Source organism: Bos javanicus, chromosome 11 (assembly GCF_032452875.1).
Source record: "Bos javanicus breed banteng chromosome 11, ARS-OSU_banteng_1.0, whole genome shotgun sequence".
NCBI classification, from domain to species: Eukaryota; Metazoa; Chordata; class Mammalia; order Artiodactyla; family Bovidae; genus Bos; species Bos javanicus.
Window position 1 is genome coordinate 87,739,296 of NC_083878.1, and position 18,977 is coordinate 87,758,272.

The 18,977-nt window shown below is 44.6% G+C and overlaps 2 protein-coding genes across 10 annotated transcripts in view; one reads left to right on the forward strand and one right to left on the reverse strand.

Annotated features, from left to right (window-relative positions):
• The first annotated feature begins 5 nt into the window (after window positions 1–5).
• On the forward strand, window positions 6–18,176 carry ITGB1BP1 (integrin subunit beta 1 binding protein 1). Of its 6 annotated transcripts, XM_061433353.1 has the most exons (9): window positions 36–123; window positions 5,968–6,076; window positions 7,051–7,154; window positions 10,048–10,126; window positions 11,443–11,579; window positions 13,438–13,530; window positions 13,964–14,113; window positions 14,612–14,703; window positions 14,969–18,176. In XM_061433353.1, exons 3-8 carry the CDS (start codon window positions 7,083–7,085, stop codon window positions 14,681–14,683), a joined length of 603 nt encoding a protein of 200 aa, XP_061289337.1. In that variant the 5' UTR covers window positions 36–123; window positions 5,968–6,076; window positions 7,051–7,082; the 3' UTR covers window positions 14,684–14,703; window positions 14,969–18,176. The 6 variants fall into 6 exon arrangements, with proteins under 6 accessions (XP_061289339.1, XP_061289337.1, XP_061289336.1 ...); XM_061433355.1 differs by having other exon boundaries at window positions 6–87; window positions 14,612–18,176; XM_061433352.1 differs by having other exon boundaries at window positions 14,612–18,176.
• ASAP2 (ArfGAP with SH3 domain, ankyrin repeat and PH domain 2) overlaps window positions 15,626–18,977 on the reverse strand; it is a 158,573-nt gene continuing 155,221 nt past the window's right edge. For all 4 annotated transcript variants that reach the window (XM_061433341.1, XM_061433340.1, XM_061433342.1 and 1 more), the window contains one exon: window positions 15,626–18,094. In XM_061433341.1, coding sequence (XP_061289325.1) covers window positions 18,020–18,094 — 75 coding nt within the window. In that variant the 3' untranslated portion in view covers window positions 15,626–18,019. The remainder of the gene's footprint in view (window positions 18,095–18,977) is intronic.

Genomic DNA, 18,977 nt, shown 5'->3' on the forward strand with positions numbered 1-18,977 from the left:
CTGGTGGGCGGGGCTCGGGGGCCCGGAAGAGCTGGCGCTGGAATTAGGAGCGTAGGGGCCGCCGCGGCTCCTCTGGCTGCCCCGGCGGTGGGTGTCTGACGCCTGAGCGCAGACCACGCGGAGGTGAGAGCCCGGCCGTCGCCGCGCTCGGGCCTAGCGTGGTCAGGGACGAGGGCCCCGAGGGTGGCGCCGGCGGGGAGGCCAGCGCCGCGGGGCGGATGGGTGGTGCCGCCGTCTCCGCAGGGACCCGCCTTCCACGGGCCCCGGGTCCGGGGGACAGCGCCAGGCGGACGGCGGGAGCCGCGCAGCGGGCCTAGGCCTGCGGGTAGAGGCAGGGTCCTGGGACTGCGGCCCCGGTGACGACGGGTGTGGCGTCTGGCCAGTCCTGTCGGAAGGCGATGGGGTGCGAACACCCGCGGGGCTATTCCCCGCGCCCGGCCGTGATCTGAGCTCAGGGCGACGAAGAGCGGCCGCCTTTTTTTGTGCGGGATCTTGTCGGTTTCTCCGCTCGCTGGGGTTTTCCCCGCAGCGCGGGGCCGGGGCTGTGTCTATCTGTTGTGCAGCGCACCAGCACGTGGCAGGCGGTCACGACGGCGACGAATACCTGGGGAGCTGGGTGGAGTCTGCGAGGAGCTTTGGCGGCAGCTCTACCGAGGCTCCAGATTTGGCCTTAATCATGTGAGAGTTGGATCACAAAGAAAGCTGATGCGCGGAAGAACTGTGGAGAAGACTTGAGTGTCCCTTGGACTACAAGGAGATCCAACCAGTCAATCCTAAAGGAAATCAGCACTGAATATTAATTGGAAGGACTGATGTTGAAGCTGGAACTCCAATACTTTGGCGATGTGAAGAACTGACCTATTGGAAAAGACCCTGATGCTGGGAAAGATTGAAGGCGAGAGGAGAAGGTGACGACTGAGGATGAGATGGTTGGATGGCATCACTGACTCAATGGACATGAGTTTGAGTAAGCTCCGGGAAGTTGGTGATGGACAGGGAGACCTGGTGTATTGCAGTCCATGGGGTCATAGAGTCAGACACGACTAAGTGATTGAACCAAACTGATTATTAGCCTTGTGGCCTTGGGCAAGCTGCTTAATAAACTTAGAGCTTTGGCTGCCTCATTTGAAAGGGGCTATAATATTGCAACCTTGCTGGTAAGTAGAGAGGGTCAGAGGTACTGTATATACAGCATAAGGACATATATATATGGCATTTTTTGTCGCTCGGTAGTGTCTGACTCTGCTGTGACTCCATGGACTTTGGGCTTCCCAGGTGGTGTTGGTGATAAAGAACCTGCCTGCCAATGCATGAGATGTAAGAGACAGCAGTTAGATCCCTGGGGCGGGAAGATCCCCAGGATGAGGAAGATCTTCCCCAGGAAGATCCCCATGGATGGAGGCACCAGGCGTGCTACAGTCCTTGGGATCACAAAGAGCTGGACACGACTGAGCTACTGAGCATGGACTGTTAGCCCTCCAGGCTCCTCTGTCCATGGGATTTCCCAGGTAAGAATACTGGAGTGGGTTGCCATTGCTTTCTCCAGGGGATCTTCCCCACCCAGGGATCGATCCCCGGGCTCCTGCATTGGCAGGAGGATTCTTTACTGTTGAGCCACCAGGGTAACACACATACATACACATACATATACATGTAGATACCTCTATGTACGTATGTATATGGCAGTGAGCACTGGGCAGCAAATGGTAGGTATTCAATATGTGGAAGTTGTCATCTGGGTATTATCTCATAAGAAAGTTCTCTAGTTGGCTAGCGTGGCCTCTGTCAGGCTGTGCCAGGCATCGGGTATACAGAGATGACCTAGCCCTGGTCTTTGATGCACTCACAGTTCTGAGATAGTTACAAGTGGTCAGTAGCCGACTCATGCTAAGATCAAGATGTGGAGGACCATCCCTTAGCCCAACTTGGAGGCTTTCTAGAAGAAGTTTGAACTGAGTCTTGACAGTGACCGAAGTTAGCAAATCAAGTAGAAGGTGGAAGAGTATTGTAGGCAGAGGGAACAGCAGGAGCAAAGTGTGGAAACAGGGAGCATAATGCATGCTGAGAACCTCAAGCAGCTGTGCATTCTTTACATATTAGGTGAGTGTGAAGTTGATTGTGGAAGATGAGACTGGAGAGGTCGATGTGAGCCAGGTCAGGCAGGACCAACTGTGCTTGTCCTGGCAAAGAGCCTTGACTTCAGGCTTTAACTTTACGGAGCCAGTGAAAGATTTTAAGTTGGTTACATGGCATCTGACTTGAGTTTTAAATAAATCATTTTAGCTGGAGCTTGGTGATAGTTTTGAAATGGCAAGAAGTCCAGCTAGGACTGATACCAACCAGTGGTCTTAGCCTTCCCTAATCAATAGAAATTGATAAGAGTCCAGTCAAGAAATTCAAGCAAAGCTTGGCCAGAGGGTAGGGGTGTGTTTAGGGGCCAGGCAGGAGGGGTGGCTTTAGGTGGTTTTCCCACCCCTTTGGTGGTGGTCAAATTGCCAACTTCCGTTGGAATCATCAAAAAAGCAAGAGAGTTCCAGAAAAACATCTGCTTTATTAACTACTACAAAGCCTTTGACTGTGGATCACAACAAACTGTGGAAAATTCTTAAAGAGATGGGAATACCAGACTGCCTTATCTGCTTCCTGATAAATCTGTATGCAGGTCAAGAAGCAACAGTTAGAACCAGACATGGAACAACAGACTGGTTCCAATAGGGAAAGGAGTACCTCAAGGTACTCCTTGCTTATTGTCACCTTGCTTATTTAACTTCTATGCAGAGTGCATCATGTGAGATGCCGGGCTAGATGAAGCACAAGCTGGAATCAAGATTGCAAGGAGAAATTTCAGTAACTTCAGATATGCAGATGACACCATCCTTATGGCAGAAAGTGAAGAGGAACTTAAATGCCTCTTGATGAAAATGAAAGAGGAGAGTGAAAAAGCTGGCTTAAAACTCAACATTCAAAAAACAAAGATCATGGCATCCAGCCCCATCACTTCATGGCCAGTAGATGGGGAAACAATGGAAACAGTGAGACTTTCTTTGCTTGGGCTCCAGAATCACTGCAGACAGTGACTGCAGCCATGAAATTAAAAGACACTTGCTCCTTGGAAGGACTGATTTTGAAGTTGAAACTCTAATACTTTGGCCACCTGATGCGAAGAACTGACTTACTTGAAAAGACCCTGATGCTGGGAAAGATTTCAGGCAGGAGGAGAAAGGGACGCAGAGAATGAGATGGTTGGATGGCATCACCAACTCGATGGACATGAGTTTGAGTAAGCTCTGGGAGTTGGAGATGGACAGGAAAGCCTGGTGTGCTGCAATTCATGGGGTCGCAAAGAGTTGGACACGTCTGATCAACTGAACTGAACTGAACTTGGTGGTGAGTGCAGGAGGCATGTGCAGTACCCTGTTTTTGGTCTTTAGAAGTGGTAGTTGGGTTTTTGGTCTTTTTGTGCCTGTCCAGAATTTGCCCCAACTGCACGTGTATTGTTATTGAGTTGCTAAGGTGTGTTCTACTCTTTGGGACCCCATGGACTGTAGCACGCTAGGCTTCCCGTCTTCCATTATCTCTCAGAGTTTGCTCAGATTCATGTCTGTTTAGTCAGTGATGCTATCTTACTGTCTTCATCCTCTGCTGCCCCCTTCTCCTTTTGCTTTCAATCTTTCCTAGTATCAGTCTTTTCCAATGAGTCAGCTCTTTTACCAAAGTATTGGTGCTTCAACATCAGTCTTTCCAGTGAATATTCAGGTTTGATTCCCTTTAGAATTGACTGGTTTGATTTCTTTGCTGTCCAGGAGATTCTCAAGAGTCTTCTCCAGCACCACAATTCAAAAGCATCAATTCTTCAGCACTCAGCGTTCTTTATGATCCAACTGTCACATCTGTACATGACTACTGGAAAAATCATAGCTTTGACTATATGGACCTTTGTCTACAAAGCCATGTCTCTGCTCTTTAATTTGCTGTCTAGGTTTGTCATAGCTTTTCCTCCAAGATATTTGTGCATGCACGCACATGGTTATTTTTAGTTCCATATAGTTTCTTCATATTTTGTTGCTCAAGGAGGCATTTGTCCAGATGCAGGCATTGCAGCAAAGGGTCCCAGGACCCAACCTGTCTCAGGACAGGGTCCCTCTCCCTTGAAATGTCTCCTGGAGGCTGGTGAATTCCTTAAATTGCATTCCACACTTTGTGCATTTTTTTATAGGTTAAGGATCTATCACTTTCATCAGATAATGAAAAAGTATTTCTATGTAACCATAGTCTAGAACAATGCAGGCCCTGTTTGATTCATGAATGGTATAATCTACAGATGGTAGAATCACTGCATCTTGGGTTTAACTGGATGTGGGGCTGGAGAACAGTGAGGGGTTGGTGGTTTCCCACTTTATACTAGAAATAATGTAATTTACTGAAAGGGAGAGGAGAGGAGCAGGTGTGGAGGGGAAGATGGCTTCTGCTTTAGGCATTTCTGCCTTTGATGAGTCTGTGCAACATCCAAGTAGCAGTATCTGTGGCCTCATCTTTATGCATGAATAATTCAGAGATGAGAATGATTTGCTTAATTAAGAACATGCATCAAAATAGTGGCAGATATCAAAGGCTTTCATAAGTGCTTTTCCCCTACAGCTCCTAGACTAATGATGAAAAAAGAAAGTCTTAAGGAGTTGCCAAGGCCTTATAATGTAGTGACTTTCAAACCATTCTAGTATTCTAGGGGTTTGAATAGATGCTTTGGGAATCTATAACAATACTATCAAATTTTTAAAAAATCATTAAAATTTATATATATATATATATATATATATATATATATATAGACTTGAAAGATTATGGTACTTTGTGCTGCTAGGGTTATCCAGTTTTGGGCATACCGTGGAATAAGGCTCTCTTGCCTTCTCTAACGGAAAAGTATCCCGCAATGGCGAAGCTCTCGTCGGCAACAGAGTTATCCAACAAGTCACCCACCAAAGCTTTCTCAGTAGTCTCCCTCTTTTTACTCTTACGCTCTGTAGCTAGTTCCCTACCCAGCAGCCAGTCATCTTTCTAAAACAGAAATTTGATCGTACCACCTGACTGCTCTTTGAAACCTTCCAGAGACTTCCTGTGAAAGCCAGAATAAAACCCCAGCTTCTGCTGTGGCCTGCGAGGTGCTCTGTGGCTCTGCCTCGCCTGTCCCTGTCCCTCTGCCTCCTGTTCCTAGTCGTCCTGGCGTCTCACTGGCCCTCGCGTCAGCTGGCGTCCCTCAGGACCTGTGCACTTGCTGTGTGCTCCACTCACGGTCCTGCTTCTCCACATCATGTCTGCTCCTGCTTCTCTCAGGTCTTGGCTGTCATCTCCTCAGAACGTCTTTTTTTCTATCTCACAGAGTCACCCCTTCCTTTGATCACTATCTCCTTAACTTGCTTTAGTTCCCCTTAGAGCAATTATTATTTCCAAATAACGTGTTTGATACTTGGTTTTCATGTTGGTCTGGCTGCTCCCTGTAAAAATGAGCCCCCTGGACTTCCCCGGTGGTCCAGGGGTTAGGGCCCCATGCTTCCAGTGCAGGGGGTGTGGGTTTGATTCCTGGTGGGGGAACTAAGGTCCCACACCGAAAAAAATAAAAGTAATTAAAAATAAATAAAAAATAAGCTCCCTGAGGTCAGAGACTTTATCTGTCTTATTCATTGGTGTAGTCCAAGCACCTGATAGGGGCTTGCTGGCCACTGAGGAAAGAAAGAATGAATGAATGAGTTGGGTGTTCTTGCTACTCCACAAATGAAGCAAAAATAATAGAAATAAATTGGATGATGGGGCTGATCAAAATGCTTGGGCTCAGGAGTCAAGTCAAAGGTCAGATGCTTGTGAATGGACTTGGTGGGGGGGTTGGGGAGGGGAGTATCTCCAGTTTCACTGGGAGAAACTGTTCATTGGAGAGGGACATTCACTGATTTACTCATTCTTTTCCTTCATCAGGTATCTTGTTTTTCTGTCAAGACCTGACCATGTCAGTGTGAAAGGAAGCTATCTTTGCAGACCGCTCTCTGGAACCTTTGAAGACGGTAGAATAGCATTCGATTCTGCAGTAAGCAGACCCCCTTTCCCTCTGTAGAATCAGTCTTTAGTAAACAATTGTTAGTTTCTCGAATTCATACATTCTCCTGAAAGATGGGTCACAGTTCCCTCATCTGTGAAACGTGGATTCTAACCTCCCTTCTGTAAACCCCTGTGGGGGTTGGGGGCAGAGCCCAGCGGGATACAGGACGCAGACAGACCCGCACAGACAGACCCGCACAGAACACTTGGAGCAGACTCCGGGTGTCTCCAGATGCTGTGAGGATTAAGTAAGACAGTGTGAAAGCACTTGAACTATGAAACATTTCTCTGGCCAGTTCTTCATTGTTCAAGTATAATATGCTTGCTCCTATGAAGTGGGTAAGGAGAAATAGTTCATTAAAGATCTACATAAGGCTGACTCTGGAATATTTAAGGTCACCTTCCTGGCCTTACTGGAATGAGGCGAGAGGTAGCACCTGACATTATTGTCATGTCTGCCTTTCCCTAAACATAGTTTGCGACTTTAAGAAAAATGCACCAAACCCCAGAGGCGTCAGTGCTTTCAGTTCTTGGCCCTGCTGTTTACAGAACAGCAAGTGGAGACGGTAACTGATCTCAGAATCTTGGTTGATAAACTAATATGTCACATATTTTACTAATGTCTGGGCTTGATTAAAGAGAAGGCAGGCACTTGACTATTTTGAGACTATTTGACAGGTGTCTGGTACCTCAGATTGGTGCTTTTCATACTTCTAGAGACGACAGAAGGGTTCCTACCTTTCAGGTTCACTGGGTTAAAACTTGGTTATTCAAGAAAAGTATAAGAATGAAATAGTATCCAAATTTTGTGGGTTGGCAGGGAATATTTATTTTTTAAGGAAAAGAAGTATACCAGGGAACTGGGAGGAATTGATGATTATTATTTAATTTTATTCCTACTATGTTGTAAAGGGATTTAAAGTTGCTTCTCTCCATATATCTAAACAAAGCTTGCTTTTCCAGAGGAGCGCCTGCAGATCAAGCTATGGTGGAAGATGTTTCGGAAAGGCAAAAAGCGCCACAGCAGTAGCAGTTCCCAGAGCAGTGAAATCAGTACCAAGAGCAAGGTAGGTGGTAGAGCGGAGACTTCGGTCATAACAGTGAGAACTGTTTCTTCTGAGCGATGCTGCATGAAAGGTACTAAGTGTGGCAGACCTGCTGATATTCTTCAAACTGGAGGTTTTTACATTCTTTTTTTTGCACAAGATACATCCTGCATTTGATTTAATTTTATTTTGCTTTGGTAGATTTTTTTGAAGTCCTTAAATCCACTAATGTAGATGAATTGGGACCTGTGAGAGGTCTCATTGAAACACTGGTCAAGGAAATTGACAGGCGGTCAAGGAACTGGATGTCTTGGATTCTAGGGCTTGACTTGTGTGTGTGTCATTATAATTCTGTGTCCACCACAGGGAGTGAGTTGGAGAGTGAGGCAAATGTGCTGATTTGAGTGTTCAGGGCCCTCAGAGTCCCGAGTCCTGGCCCACTGGACTAGGACTAGAAAACTGAAACTGAAGTCGCTCAGTTGTATCCGACTCTTTGCAGCCCCATGGACTGTAGCCTGTCAGGCTTCTCCATCCAGGGAATTCTCCAGGCAAGAATACTGGAGTGGGTTGCCATTTCCTTCTCCAGGGGATCTTTCCGACTCAGGGATCGAACCCGGGTCTCCTGCATTGCAGGTAGATCCTTTACCATCTGAGCCACCAGGGAAGCCCCCAGGACTAGAAAGCCTTTTTAAAATCATTCTTCACCTTTGTGAGCTCCCAATTGTGAAAGGTGTCTGTGCCCAGAACCTGGACTGGGCGAGGCAGGTGGCAGGAGAGGAGCCCAAGGCCTAGAACCTCCAGGGGGTGCCTCTTGCCAGCCTGGGGGCAGCGCCCTGGGTGAGGATAGCCACACTCAGGGAAGAACACGACACCACTGACACCACTGCCCTGCAGGAATTTCCGTCAGGCGGGAGGGCTGAGCTCTCAGCGTGTAGCCGAAACCATGGAAACCTGACATTTTTGGAGACCTGTGCAGTCTGGGAATGGGATGACTATGATTTTCTTTAAGGCATCTAAATTCCTGAGGCTCGTAGAGAATCACCTGGCTGTTACCTCAGCATGAGGCCCATAGGCTTGAACTGGGCCCAGTTTCCTGTTTTCTAGTTCAGACAATGGAGAAGGGGAGATGCACGGACCTGCTGCTGGCCGAGTCGGACCAGAGCTCGTGTGCTGATTCAAGGTCCTGCCACCCTGGCAGGGTTGGGGGTGCTGGGGGGATGCAGAAAGACCCGTGCTCCTGAGTGAGGTCTTACACCCAAGTGACGGGGAGTCTCGTGTGGCTTCTATGCAGGCTTGTGACAGTTAGACGTGTGCTCTAGGATGAAGTAAGCTTCTGCTCTTGTCATTCAGAACCAGGGGAAATAGGCCAGTTTCTCCCTTCCCTTCCTCCTTGCTCAGGGGATCGCTAGGTTCTGGCCTTCTCCTGCGTATGGGGGTAACTGGAAGCACAAAAGCTCGCTCTGTTACTCCCTTCCCAGAAGGCAGCCTGACTCTGTAACAGCATCTTAATTCCAGGTCCCCTTCCTTCACTCTTTGAATATTCAGGTTTTTTCCAGGTTGTCAGAACCACACAAATGTGATGATGACCCTCTCTGTGCATACAGCTCTGCTCTTGTTTGAAAATGAAAGTCACTCAGTCGTGTCCATCTCTACGACCCCATGGATTATACAGTCCATGGAATTCTCCAGGCCAAAATACTGGAGGGGGTAGCCTTTCCCTTCTCCAGGGGATCTTCCAAACCCAGGGATCGAACCCAGGTCTCCCGCATTGTGGGAGGATTCTTTACTATCTGAGCCACCAGGGAAGCCCAACGTGATGATGACCCTCTCTATGCATATAGCTCTGCTCTTGTTTGAGATTCCCAGAAATGCAATTATTAAGAAAGGGAAGAAATAAAATTGAAGACTTGATACATTTTTACATTCATCTTGATTCACTTCTTAAACATGAAAATTTGACTGTATTTTTAAAATGTAATTTTGATTTGAAGCATAAAAAAGTGATTTTTTTTTTTTTTTTGGCCAAGCCGTGCAGCTTGTGGGATCTTAGTTCCCCAACCAGGGATCACCTCTTGGCCCCGGCAGTAAAAGTGCTGAGTCCTAACCCCTGGACAACCAGGGAATTCCCAAAAAGTGATTTTTTTTTTTTTAATCAAAGGTTTTTACTTATTTCTAAAAAATTAAGCACACTGAGAGTATGATTCTGTAGAACAAACTACACTGACACGTATGATTCTCTGAATTTTGCTGAACAGTTTCATTGGTTTTTCTTTGTAATTCACATCACAGATTTACATCACAGTTATTCTCTGGTCTGCCGCTCCACCTGTGTTTACCTGCTGGGGCCAGGTAGTAGTTGGAGGCATTGCGATACCGGGGTGAGGGTCAGGAGACGTGGGGTTGAGATCTGGGGTGACTAGACGTAACCTTGGGTAAATCACTTCACCGTTCTGCATTTCTCTACTCATTTACTAAACAGGAGAACACTCCCTGCCTGCATTCTGCACAGAGTTCTTCTTGGGTTCTGTGGAAATAATGTGAAAGTGAAGTATAGATTTTCACATGCGATGTGAAATTTCAAGTCTCAATGTGATGTATATATCAACTATCTTATAAGGCTATAGAGGTAATGGCTTTAATTTAAACGGAAAGTGTTGATCCCAGACTTATTGTGTTATGGGAAGAGCAGTTGGGATTATGGGTTGTTTTTTTTTTTGAAGTCTGCTATGGAATTTGTCTTCAAAAGACTCTGTCGCAGTCGATCTGCATGAATAACTGACCTGATTTTATATGTGTTAATTCAGTGATAGTAAATAAGTCATTTGAATGTTTGGTAAAAAACTTGAAAGAAGATAGTGCTTCTGATTATGTTTAAAACGTGTGTGTGTGTGTGTGTTTGATTGTTATTTCTCAGTCTGTAGACTCCAGCCTTGGGGGGCTCTCACGGTCCAGCACGGTGGCAAGCCTCGACACCGACTCCACCAAGAGCTCAGGTATGGACGGGGCTGGGGTCGTTCATCATCTCGGGCTTTTAACTGAGGTTCACATGGTTTTACCAGAGTGGACGAGGAGTTCTTGAGTATTTGGGGTTTTCTTTCTCTGCTCTGTCATTTTTGATAAGAGTTCAGAAATGGCCCAGGATCTGGTGGAAGGAGGGTTGGGGTGAGGAATGGGTAGTGAAAGCCATGGGAGCAAACTGCTCGTAATGGTTGTGGAGCGAAATTATGTGTGGCTACTTGGTAGTGACAGTTTAGAAGTATTAGAATAGCTTTGTTAAGAAGTGGGCTGGTGGAGGGTGAGTTATTTTGGAGTTACATTGTTTGCGGGGGATAGAACAATGTCCTGCTGATTAAAAAGACTAAGGAGCCTTGTTCCCAGAGATGTACCAGCTCGTTAACATCAGGAGCACACGGTTATAAGCAGGGGTCTGTCACTGGCCCTTGGAAACATTTATGCAGCCTCCTGAAAGACAGCTCTCTAGAAATCAAAAGGTGGCTTCTGACCCACCTGTTAGCTGGTGTCTAATTGGAAACCTACTACATTCATTTTGTTACACAAAATCCTTCTTCTTTTGGGATCACAGACAACTCAGTCCATGCAAGGTGGTGAGAGCAGGAGAGGTGTAAAAGGGGATATGGTAGCATAAGGTCTATTGTCTTTATCCAGGTGCTTTGAAATATTTAAAATGTGGGCATCTTTGTGTTACATAAACATGATCTAAGAATGACCATGGTATTCCCTTACTATGTCAGATGTTGTAAATCCTTTGTGGTACCTTGTACTGGCTGGACTTTATGGCACATGGAGTTCTTCACCTCTTACCATCTGGTCCTGTCTGGCATTACTTCATCTACACTGGGGGAAAGAAAGCCTGGTCTTTTCTGGCTGAATGGGAAAGGTAGATCAGGTTTCCTGAATCAGGAAAGAAAGTTAAAGTTCCCATGGGAAAGTGGGAGAAGAAACCAAAAAAATAATCAAATGTCATATGCATTATAGAGGTGCTCAATCATTGTCAAGTTGACATTTTAGTTTTTCTTTTTGATGAAGTGAAGGCTATTAATACTTAATTTATTCCTACTGAGATTTTATACATTTAGTACATTGTGAGTCACTGAGGGAAAGGTTAGTGAAAATTCAAGTTCTTTCCCATTACATCAAAAAGTTTGCATTTAAAAATTCTTAATTTTTATTAAAGTTTTAGTTCTAATGATACAGTCGATTTCTTGTGTGGGGAGGGGTTAAAGATACCCTGTAACGCAGCTGTTTCTTTTGAAGTCTTACTCTTAAACGATTTTTCCTTCACCTTTAGGACAAAGCAACAACAATTCAGACACCTGTGCAGAATTTCGAATAAAGTATGTTGGTGCCATTGAGAAACTGAAACTCTCAGAGGGGAAAAGTCTTGAGGGGCCACTGGACCTGATAAATTATATAGATGTTGCTCAGGTAAAAAAAAAAAAAAAAGAATTTTTTTTTCTCAGATTTTGGGGTGAATTCGTGGCTTTGGAGACAGATGCCACTCTTCCAGTCTCTTCACTGCTTCTCCTGAAGCCACGCTTTTATCACTATTAAGATGTCACTGAGCGCGGTGGTCAGAGAAGGGACCTGGGGACCGAGTCATGGAGGAACACAGGGACTTAGTTCCTCCCTTCAAACAGTGGATTTTTACTCTTTCTGGGGCCGACTGAGGATATCTCTTTGTTTAAACGGGGAGCTGAGCGCAGTGAGTGAGTGCACACCATAGGCTTAGCTTTAGAGCACTCTGGCAAGTCTTAACTGTGTCTCCATGGAACTGTTTTCAGTTATTTGAATGAGCAATCTCATTCATGGTGTTGAACTCCCATCTCTCTCTATTCATACCCTGTCTCCAGCAAGGATTGAGGTGAGGTGGGTTTTGAAAATATATCCAGGCCGAGAAAATAAAAGAATAAATTCATCACGAAAGAAAATTCAGAGTGAAAATGAAGACAGAAGTGTCAGGTTTGTGCATCAAGTATTGTGAGGTCGGTACTCTTAGCAGTGAAGGGACTGGATGAGCTGGAAGCCTGACTCTGGCCACAGTCAGTTGCTCCCCGAGTCTCTAGAAGATGGAACTGCCATCTTTGTGTTCATGAACAAAGGGATGTTACTGCAATGGGAAGGTTCCCTTACCAAATTTGTAGCATGTCAGTCACTCTTAAGATCATGTGGTCTCTTAACGCACGGAGGTGAGCTCGGTTCATATGCCGTTCGTGTCCTCCTGAAGGAAGTCTCCTCTGTCTGAGGGGAAATCAGCCAGTCTAATCTGCCGTTGACCAGGCAACTAACATGATTATCCCAGCATTTTACTTTGAAATCTATAAAGTCATTCCAGCATTGTGCAAGCAACAACTAATAGTCTCCTGAAAGTTGCTAATAGCGCTCCCCCCGCCCCCCACAAAGTACACGAGGATTATTTTCACACTGACGGACTGCTCAGTCTCTCACAGCACTGTAGAACTGGGCTTGTCAGAACTTCACGACTGACAGTAGCATTGCTGTGGGTTCTTGGAGTTGTTTACCCTGTGTGAGAGGTGATAGGCATGAGGGTGTGCTTGCGTGTGAGGACTCGAACTAAGGTCGGTGGACACAGCTCATGACTGTAATTTCTTCAGTGCAGGCAAACGGTTCCACAAAAATGTCGACCATGTGGAACATCTACTGATGGTTGACAGTATCGTATTTGTTGTAGAGAAGGCAAGTCAGGCACACTAAGCAGATAAAATGTGATAATCTGCTAGGAAAACCATCAGGCATTATCTGCTGTCTTCCTTGTTTCTGAAGAGCTCAAAGTACTGATGGATGTTTTCAAGAGCTGAAAAACCATTTGTTAAGCTGTATTTATTCGCCCAAAGCCCTGGGACACTGGGATAACCAGACATATCATCACCTGCGTAGGATATAAACTGTTTGAGAGTGGTTCCTACAGCATGTTTCCTATTATTTAACATGCTGACGTTACGGTAAACTTTGAAAAAGGAGCCTTACATTTTTCTAGTGTCAATGTATAAGCCCCACTGGTATCTGTGAGGAGTGTCAATTTACAAACAAGAACCATGGAGCACATGGATCTCAGTTCTGATCAAATTTGTGGACTTCTTACTTAAAAAAAAAAAAAGGTGAGGGGGTATTTCTTCTTCCTCTTTGGAGAGAAGAGGGCTGGGCTGTTGTGTGCCCCACATTCTTTAAAGGGTTTGGGTTTGCGATGGCCAGATGCTAAAATTGACTAATCAGAATCAAGAAGGAAACATGATTTTTTAAAATGTAACTTATTTTTACTTTAAAGCAAGATGGAAAGTTGCCCTTCGTTCCTCTGGAGGAAGAATTTATTATGGGAGTTTCCAAGTATGGTATAAAAGTGTCTACATCAGATCAGTATGTAAGTAATTTAATTAAAGGGGAAAATGGGTTTTACGTGTTGGGGAGTTCAGACCAGGAATCACAGCACAGGGCCCAAGCCCACCCCCACCCCGTCCCACCCCACACCCACGGCTGGTCCATCATGCGTTTTCAGCTTAGGACCCCACGCCAATTCAGAGCAGCTGTCAGCTGGGTGTAGAAAACAGGGCCGTGAATTTAGATTGTCTCAGTTTTCTTAGAACTTATGTAGGGCGGCATGATTCTAAAGGCAAACTGGCCCCTAACCAAGCTCACCGGAATGTCCCTTTTGGTGAAAAACCTGTAAAAACTGTGTTCAGCCAGATAGACCCATGGATGGATACATTCTGTTTAAAGCCTCACGGTAAATTCTGCAGTGGAAAATGTGGACATGTGAAGAAATAGCACGGTTCTTCTTCCCCTGACCTCTGCAGGACGTTCTGCATCGGCACGCTCTGTATTTAATCATCCGGATGGTGTGTTATGATGATGGTCTCGGGGCAGGAAAGAGCTTACTGGCTCTGAAGACCACAGATGCAAACAACCAAGAATACAGCCTGTGGGTTTACCAGTGCAACAGCCTGGTAAGGTTTTCAGTCTCCTTGGTTACTAGCCTCATTCATCAGGCCAAGTGGTGAAACCATATTATTTAGGTTTTTCAAAGGCAGGAGAGATGCTGTCTGCCCCGTTGTCTGATACCTGGCATAACGGAAATGCATGTATCAGACAGCAGGTCAGCCAGCGGACCAGCCTACTGCAGGCTGTGAGCTGTTAGCCCAGAACCAGCACTCGTGCCTCTTGAGGGAATGCAAAGCAGGTGAGCAGAAGGGGTGTGTCGTCCACCAGCAGCCCCACTTTCCTGCACCTCGTAGTCCTGACTCGTGAGGGTCCCTCCCAATGGCCGCGGGTCCTATGTTACCGTGTGCAGTTACTAAAGGGGCCCAGGAAGTGGTGATCCAGGCAGGCCGTGTCCTGGATGTCCCCACGCTGGCGGTTTGTAGGTTTAGGACAGGTATTAGGAGGGTCTGATCTAGTTGGGGAACAGACTTACTATTTATTTTACTGTATCTTCACTTACGTAGGAACAAGCACAAGCAATCTGCAAAGTTTTATCCACTGCTTTCGACTCTGTATTGACTTCTGAGAAACCTTGAATTCTGCAGTCAAGGAGGAAGTAAGCTTCATGTTCAGCTGTTTTCTCAATAGTTTGTTTCCAGTCTACAGTTTTGAACTGTTACAGAAATATGAGTGATCTTTTGCTCTGGATTTTCTGAAGAAAATGCAAGTGTATAAAATACCAGTCATTTGTTTTTCTAGTAAAATGTGTCTTATTTAACAGCCAATTAGCTCATTGAAGTTACCTACCTACTGGAACTAAAAGAGCAACATCATTTGTTGCTTTTAGACACAAATAAGCCTAATGACTTTATGTGTTACAGAAGCACCCTCGGTGAGTAATGAGCATGGAGAACTTTCTGAGGAAGACCTAGGTCACCTGTCCTGCAGCACTGGCTGGCGATGCAATCTCACCAGCTCAGAGCTCTAATCAGGCAGAGGTCTGGTCCAGGGACCCACGAATCATGTTGGTTTGAAACAGTGATGCTCTCCACTCAAGTCACAAAAAGGGAAACTTGAAAAGGTGTATTGTCAGGATAACCTGTTAGCAAACCACAATATAAATCACAGTAATTATCTTTGAAAACCCTCAAAGATTACTGATCATGTTAGAAGTCATACACTGTGAAGAATTTCATGTTCAGTAAACTAGTGTATTTTTTTTTAAAGACTTTTTATATACAGTGCTTTACTAAAGACTAAAGGGGGCTTCCCAGGTGGCGCTAGTGGTAAAGAACTTGCCTGCCAATTAAGGAGACGAAAGAGACATGGTAGTTCGATCCCTGGGTTGGGAAGATCCCCTTGAGGAGGGCATGGCAACCGACTCCAGTGTTCTTGCCTGGAAAATTCCATGGACAGAGGAGCCTGGTGCGCTACAGTCCATGGGTTTGCAAAGAGTCAGACACAACTGAAGCAACTCAAAAGATTAAAAACATGAAAAACTGAACACTCAAAAGATTAAAAACATGAAAAACACCATGTCCATTTAAAAGTATTTTATTTTTTTCCAGTCAGATGACTAGTTAACAAGAAGAGTAAACTTATTAAACATGCTCTAATTAGGACAATGAAAATAACTGATTTAGGTTATACAATATATACAGTTGCGCTGCAACTAGACGGAAATAATCGAGTGAATGAATTGAATATCATACATCTCAGATAGCATCCAGGCTGCAGTCGTGGTTCCCACCCTTCACAGATCACACGCTAACCATTAGTCCGTGGACAGATTTCTGAGTTGCCATCCCTAGAGGTCAGACCTGATGGAGGATGGCATGCCAAATGCCGGAATCCTGCAGCTGAGGTCACAAAACGTAAACTTTAAATATAAATAGATTATCTACAGTGTTTTCCTTTTTCTCAGTTGCTTTTTTTTTTTTTAATTTGCAAAGAGCAAATAACTAGGAAAGGACATCATTAGTAGGGAAGTTAATATAATTTCTCTTCTGGTAAGAGTAATATTAATTACTGCACAATAGCACCACCAAATTGTAGACTGGGAAAATATTTCCTAGGTATTTATGTGTGTACCAGTGACCCTGATGTATCAGTTTGGGACTGGTGTTCCACTGTTGATATGGATCAGCTTTAATTCCTTACATAGCTGGCACCAAGTAGGCAAAAGGCTGACTGAGCATAAGGTACAGATGTGGGAGGGCTGTGCTAAGATAGACACATGAAGTGCACTGTGCAAAACAGCTGATTACGTCCTTCAGTCTGTGAGAGAAGTAACTAGATGAAGGGTTCAAAAACAAGTGAACAATTCGTGAAAACAGATGTAGTGCTTAAAAACAAAAAGGAAATAAAGACTGTAATTACAGATCTAACACATTTTTACCCAGAACTTTGAAAGGCAAAAACGCAATTGCCATACAACATCGTAAAACATTCCAGTTTGTTCTGTCTTCCTTTATAATATCAATGAAAAAAAAATACAATGAAATAAAAAAAGCTCTACACTCAACAAGAGTCTTGCATAATAAAGACAGGCTGCTTCAATCAAATGTACCATCATGACATGCAGAAACCGCATCGTCGCCTTGCTTTCCAAGCCTATCCTTAAATTTACCGCTTTTGGTAAAAATCTAAGTTGGCATCACATGCCTATTTATTCTCAGAGAGCGCCAAATTTTTCAACATACCTACTCTGAATCTTACGCTCACCATGACTAAGAAGAGGTATGATAGTCAAGTTCATTAAACCTAATGAGTTTTTATTTTATTGTATACAACCTAACCCCCACCCCCTGCCCCCAGTAGCTTAAGTTTAAGAATGATATGATGGGACTTCAACAGGAAATCCAGATGTCTGGGGTTATTTTATTACCTGGGACCTACAGATTTCTGATATGTTCATGATTACAAACAAGTGGACAGATTAAATTGCAAGACAGTGTAACTACCATTCCTGTTGGTATATTCTATAAACACAAGACACTAAATCGAGGAAACGTTCTCTCGAGCTAGGAGGGAAGGCAGCGGCACACTCGGCAGGAAACAGCGAGGACTTGGTGACGGTACTCTGGCTATAGCCAGGGGGCTCGAGAAAGTGAATCCCAGGACACCTAAAGCGCATTAACTAGCTTTAAGAACCGTGTCACCATCCGTCATCTTTAGTTTTCAACCGAATTCAGGAAATGCAGTTTTATACAATCTGGAGCTGACGTATGCCATAGCAAACCATCTTTAGTTGGCTTAGGTAGGCTTGTTCATAATAGTTTACACACTCATGCAGGACACAATGACAGCTGCAACCTCGCACACCAGGTGCTGGAAAATACGATGCTACGTGTAGGATCCCAAGTTGCTTTAAATAAACGTCAGGTGGATTCCAAAGGAAAACTTTCAAGGTATCTTTTAAAAAAAAAAAAGTCTTTAAAGGTGAACTGAAGCATTTTATCTAGAAAGTGCAGGTTAGCTGCAGAATTGGAAAGCAAAAGTTTACTGGCTTTCTAAAAAGAATAACTGTGCTAAAGGTCACCAAGTAAAGAAATGGGCCAAGAAAAGCAGGACACATTTCTTCCCAACACTCAAAACTATTTTGAGGTTCAGCTAATGCTGTAGATTCAGGCTTGATTATGTAGTTAAAATCACTTTTCGGAAAAAAAAAAAAATCACTTTTCAGTTCACCTCTTAGGAAATTGAGTTTTTCCTAATAAAAGTATAGCAATGTTTCATGAAAAACACAAAATATAAAAACAATTCATTGATATATATATATAAATTGGCTTTTGAGTTTATAAAGCAGAACAGTGGCATTAGAGAAAGTGGGTACATTACAAGTCATGAAACAGGTTATCTGGCAAGAGTACTGGTACCAAAAATGAAACAGGACATGACTTTTAAAAGAAGTGTTTTTCTTCAGTAGCAATTCAGTCAGCAATAAAGTGCACAAAAGACACAGGAAATGCTCCCTTGCGACTGGGATCTCCGTCAATGTGGCCGATCTGAAATGAATACAAGGTTAGGTGGTTATAAAAATTCTAAATGCTGGAAACTCTGAAGGGCATTTTAGCATTTGGGGGGGGGGTGGGGAAAAGACTGTCTGGAAGAACTTCTGGGAAAGAATTACTTGGGTAAAACATCTGAACTGTTGTTTCTTCCACTCACATTTCAAACAGTCCCTGCCTACTACTCGGAACTCCTGTTCAAGGGCAGTCGGTGCCCTCAAAGATGCCCCCACCACAGTCCTGGCAGTCTTGGGGGGCACATAGGACAGGATCTGACCACCACCCCATCTGTGTTTTTGCTTTTTTAATAGACGAAGGGACTGAATGTCAGAAGTTTGTGAGCTTCAAAGTCACAGAAAGTGGCAAACATGAGGGAGCCCTATTTAAATGTAGGCAAGCATTTATGAGACTTCAGTAAATCATTCACTTTTGCTCTGGGAAAATTATGTAAGTTCTATATCAAGTCTGATCTCGATGTAAATTAAGTAGGTAAGTAAAAGTCTAAAAGAAAACCACCAAAATTTAAATGTGTGTGTGTGTGTGTGTGTTTTTATGAGTGGAGGAGCCCTGGAAGTTACGGGCAGCATTTCCGTACTTGATACTTTAAAAAATATATCTAATTCTTTTGGCCATGCCATGCGACTTGCAGGATGTTAGTTCCCTGACCAGGGATTGAACCAGGGGCCACGACAGTGAAAAACACCAAGTTCTACCCACTAGGCCACCAGGGAACACCATGCTGTATATTTCTATTTAAAAAAGGCTCAGAGGCTGGCTGTGACTTCAGGTTTCCCTGGTGGCTCAGCGGAAAAAGAACCCCCGCCTGCCAAAGCAGGAGATGGAAGAGACCCAGGTGTGACCCCTAGGTCGGGATGACCCC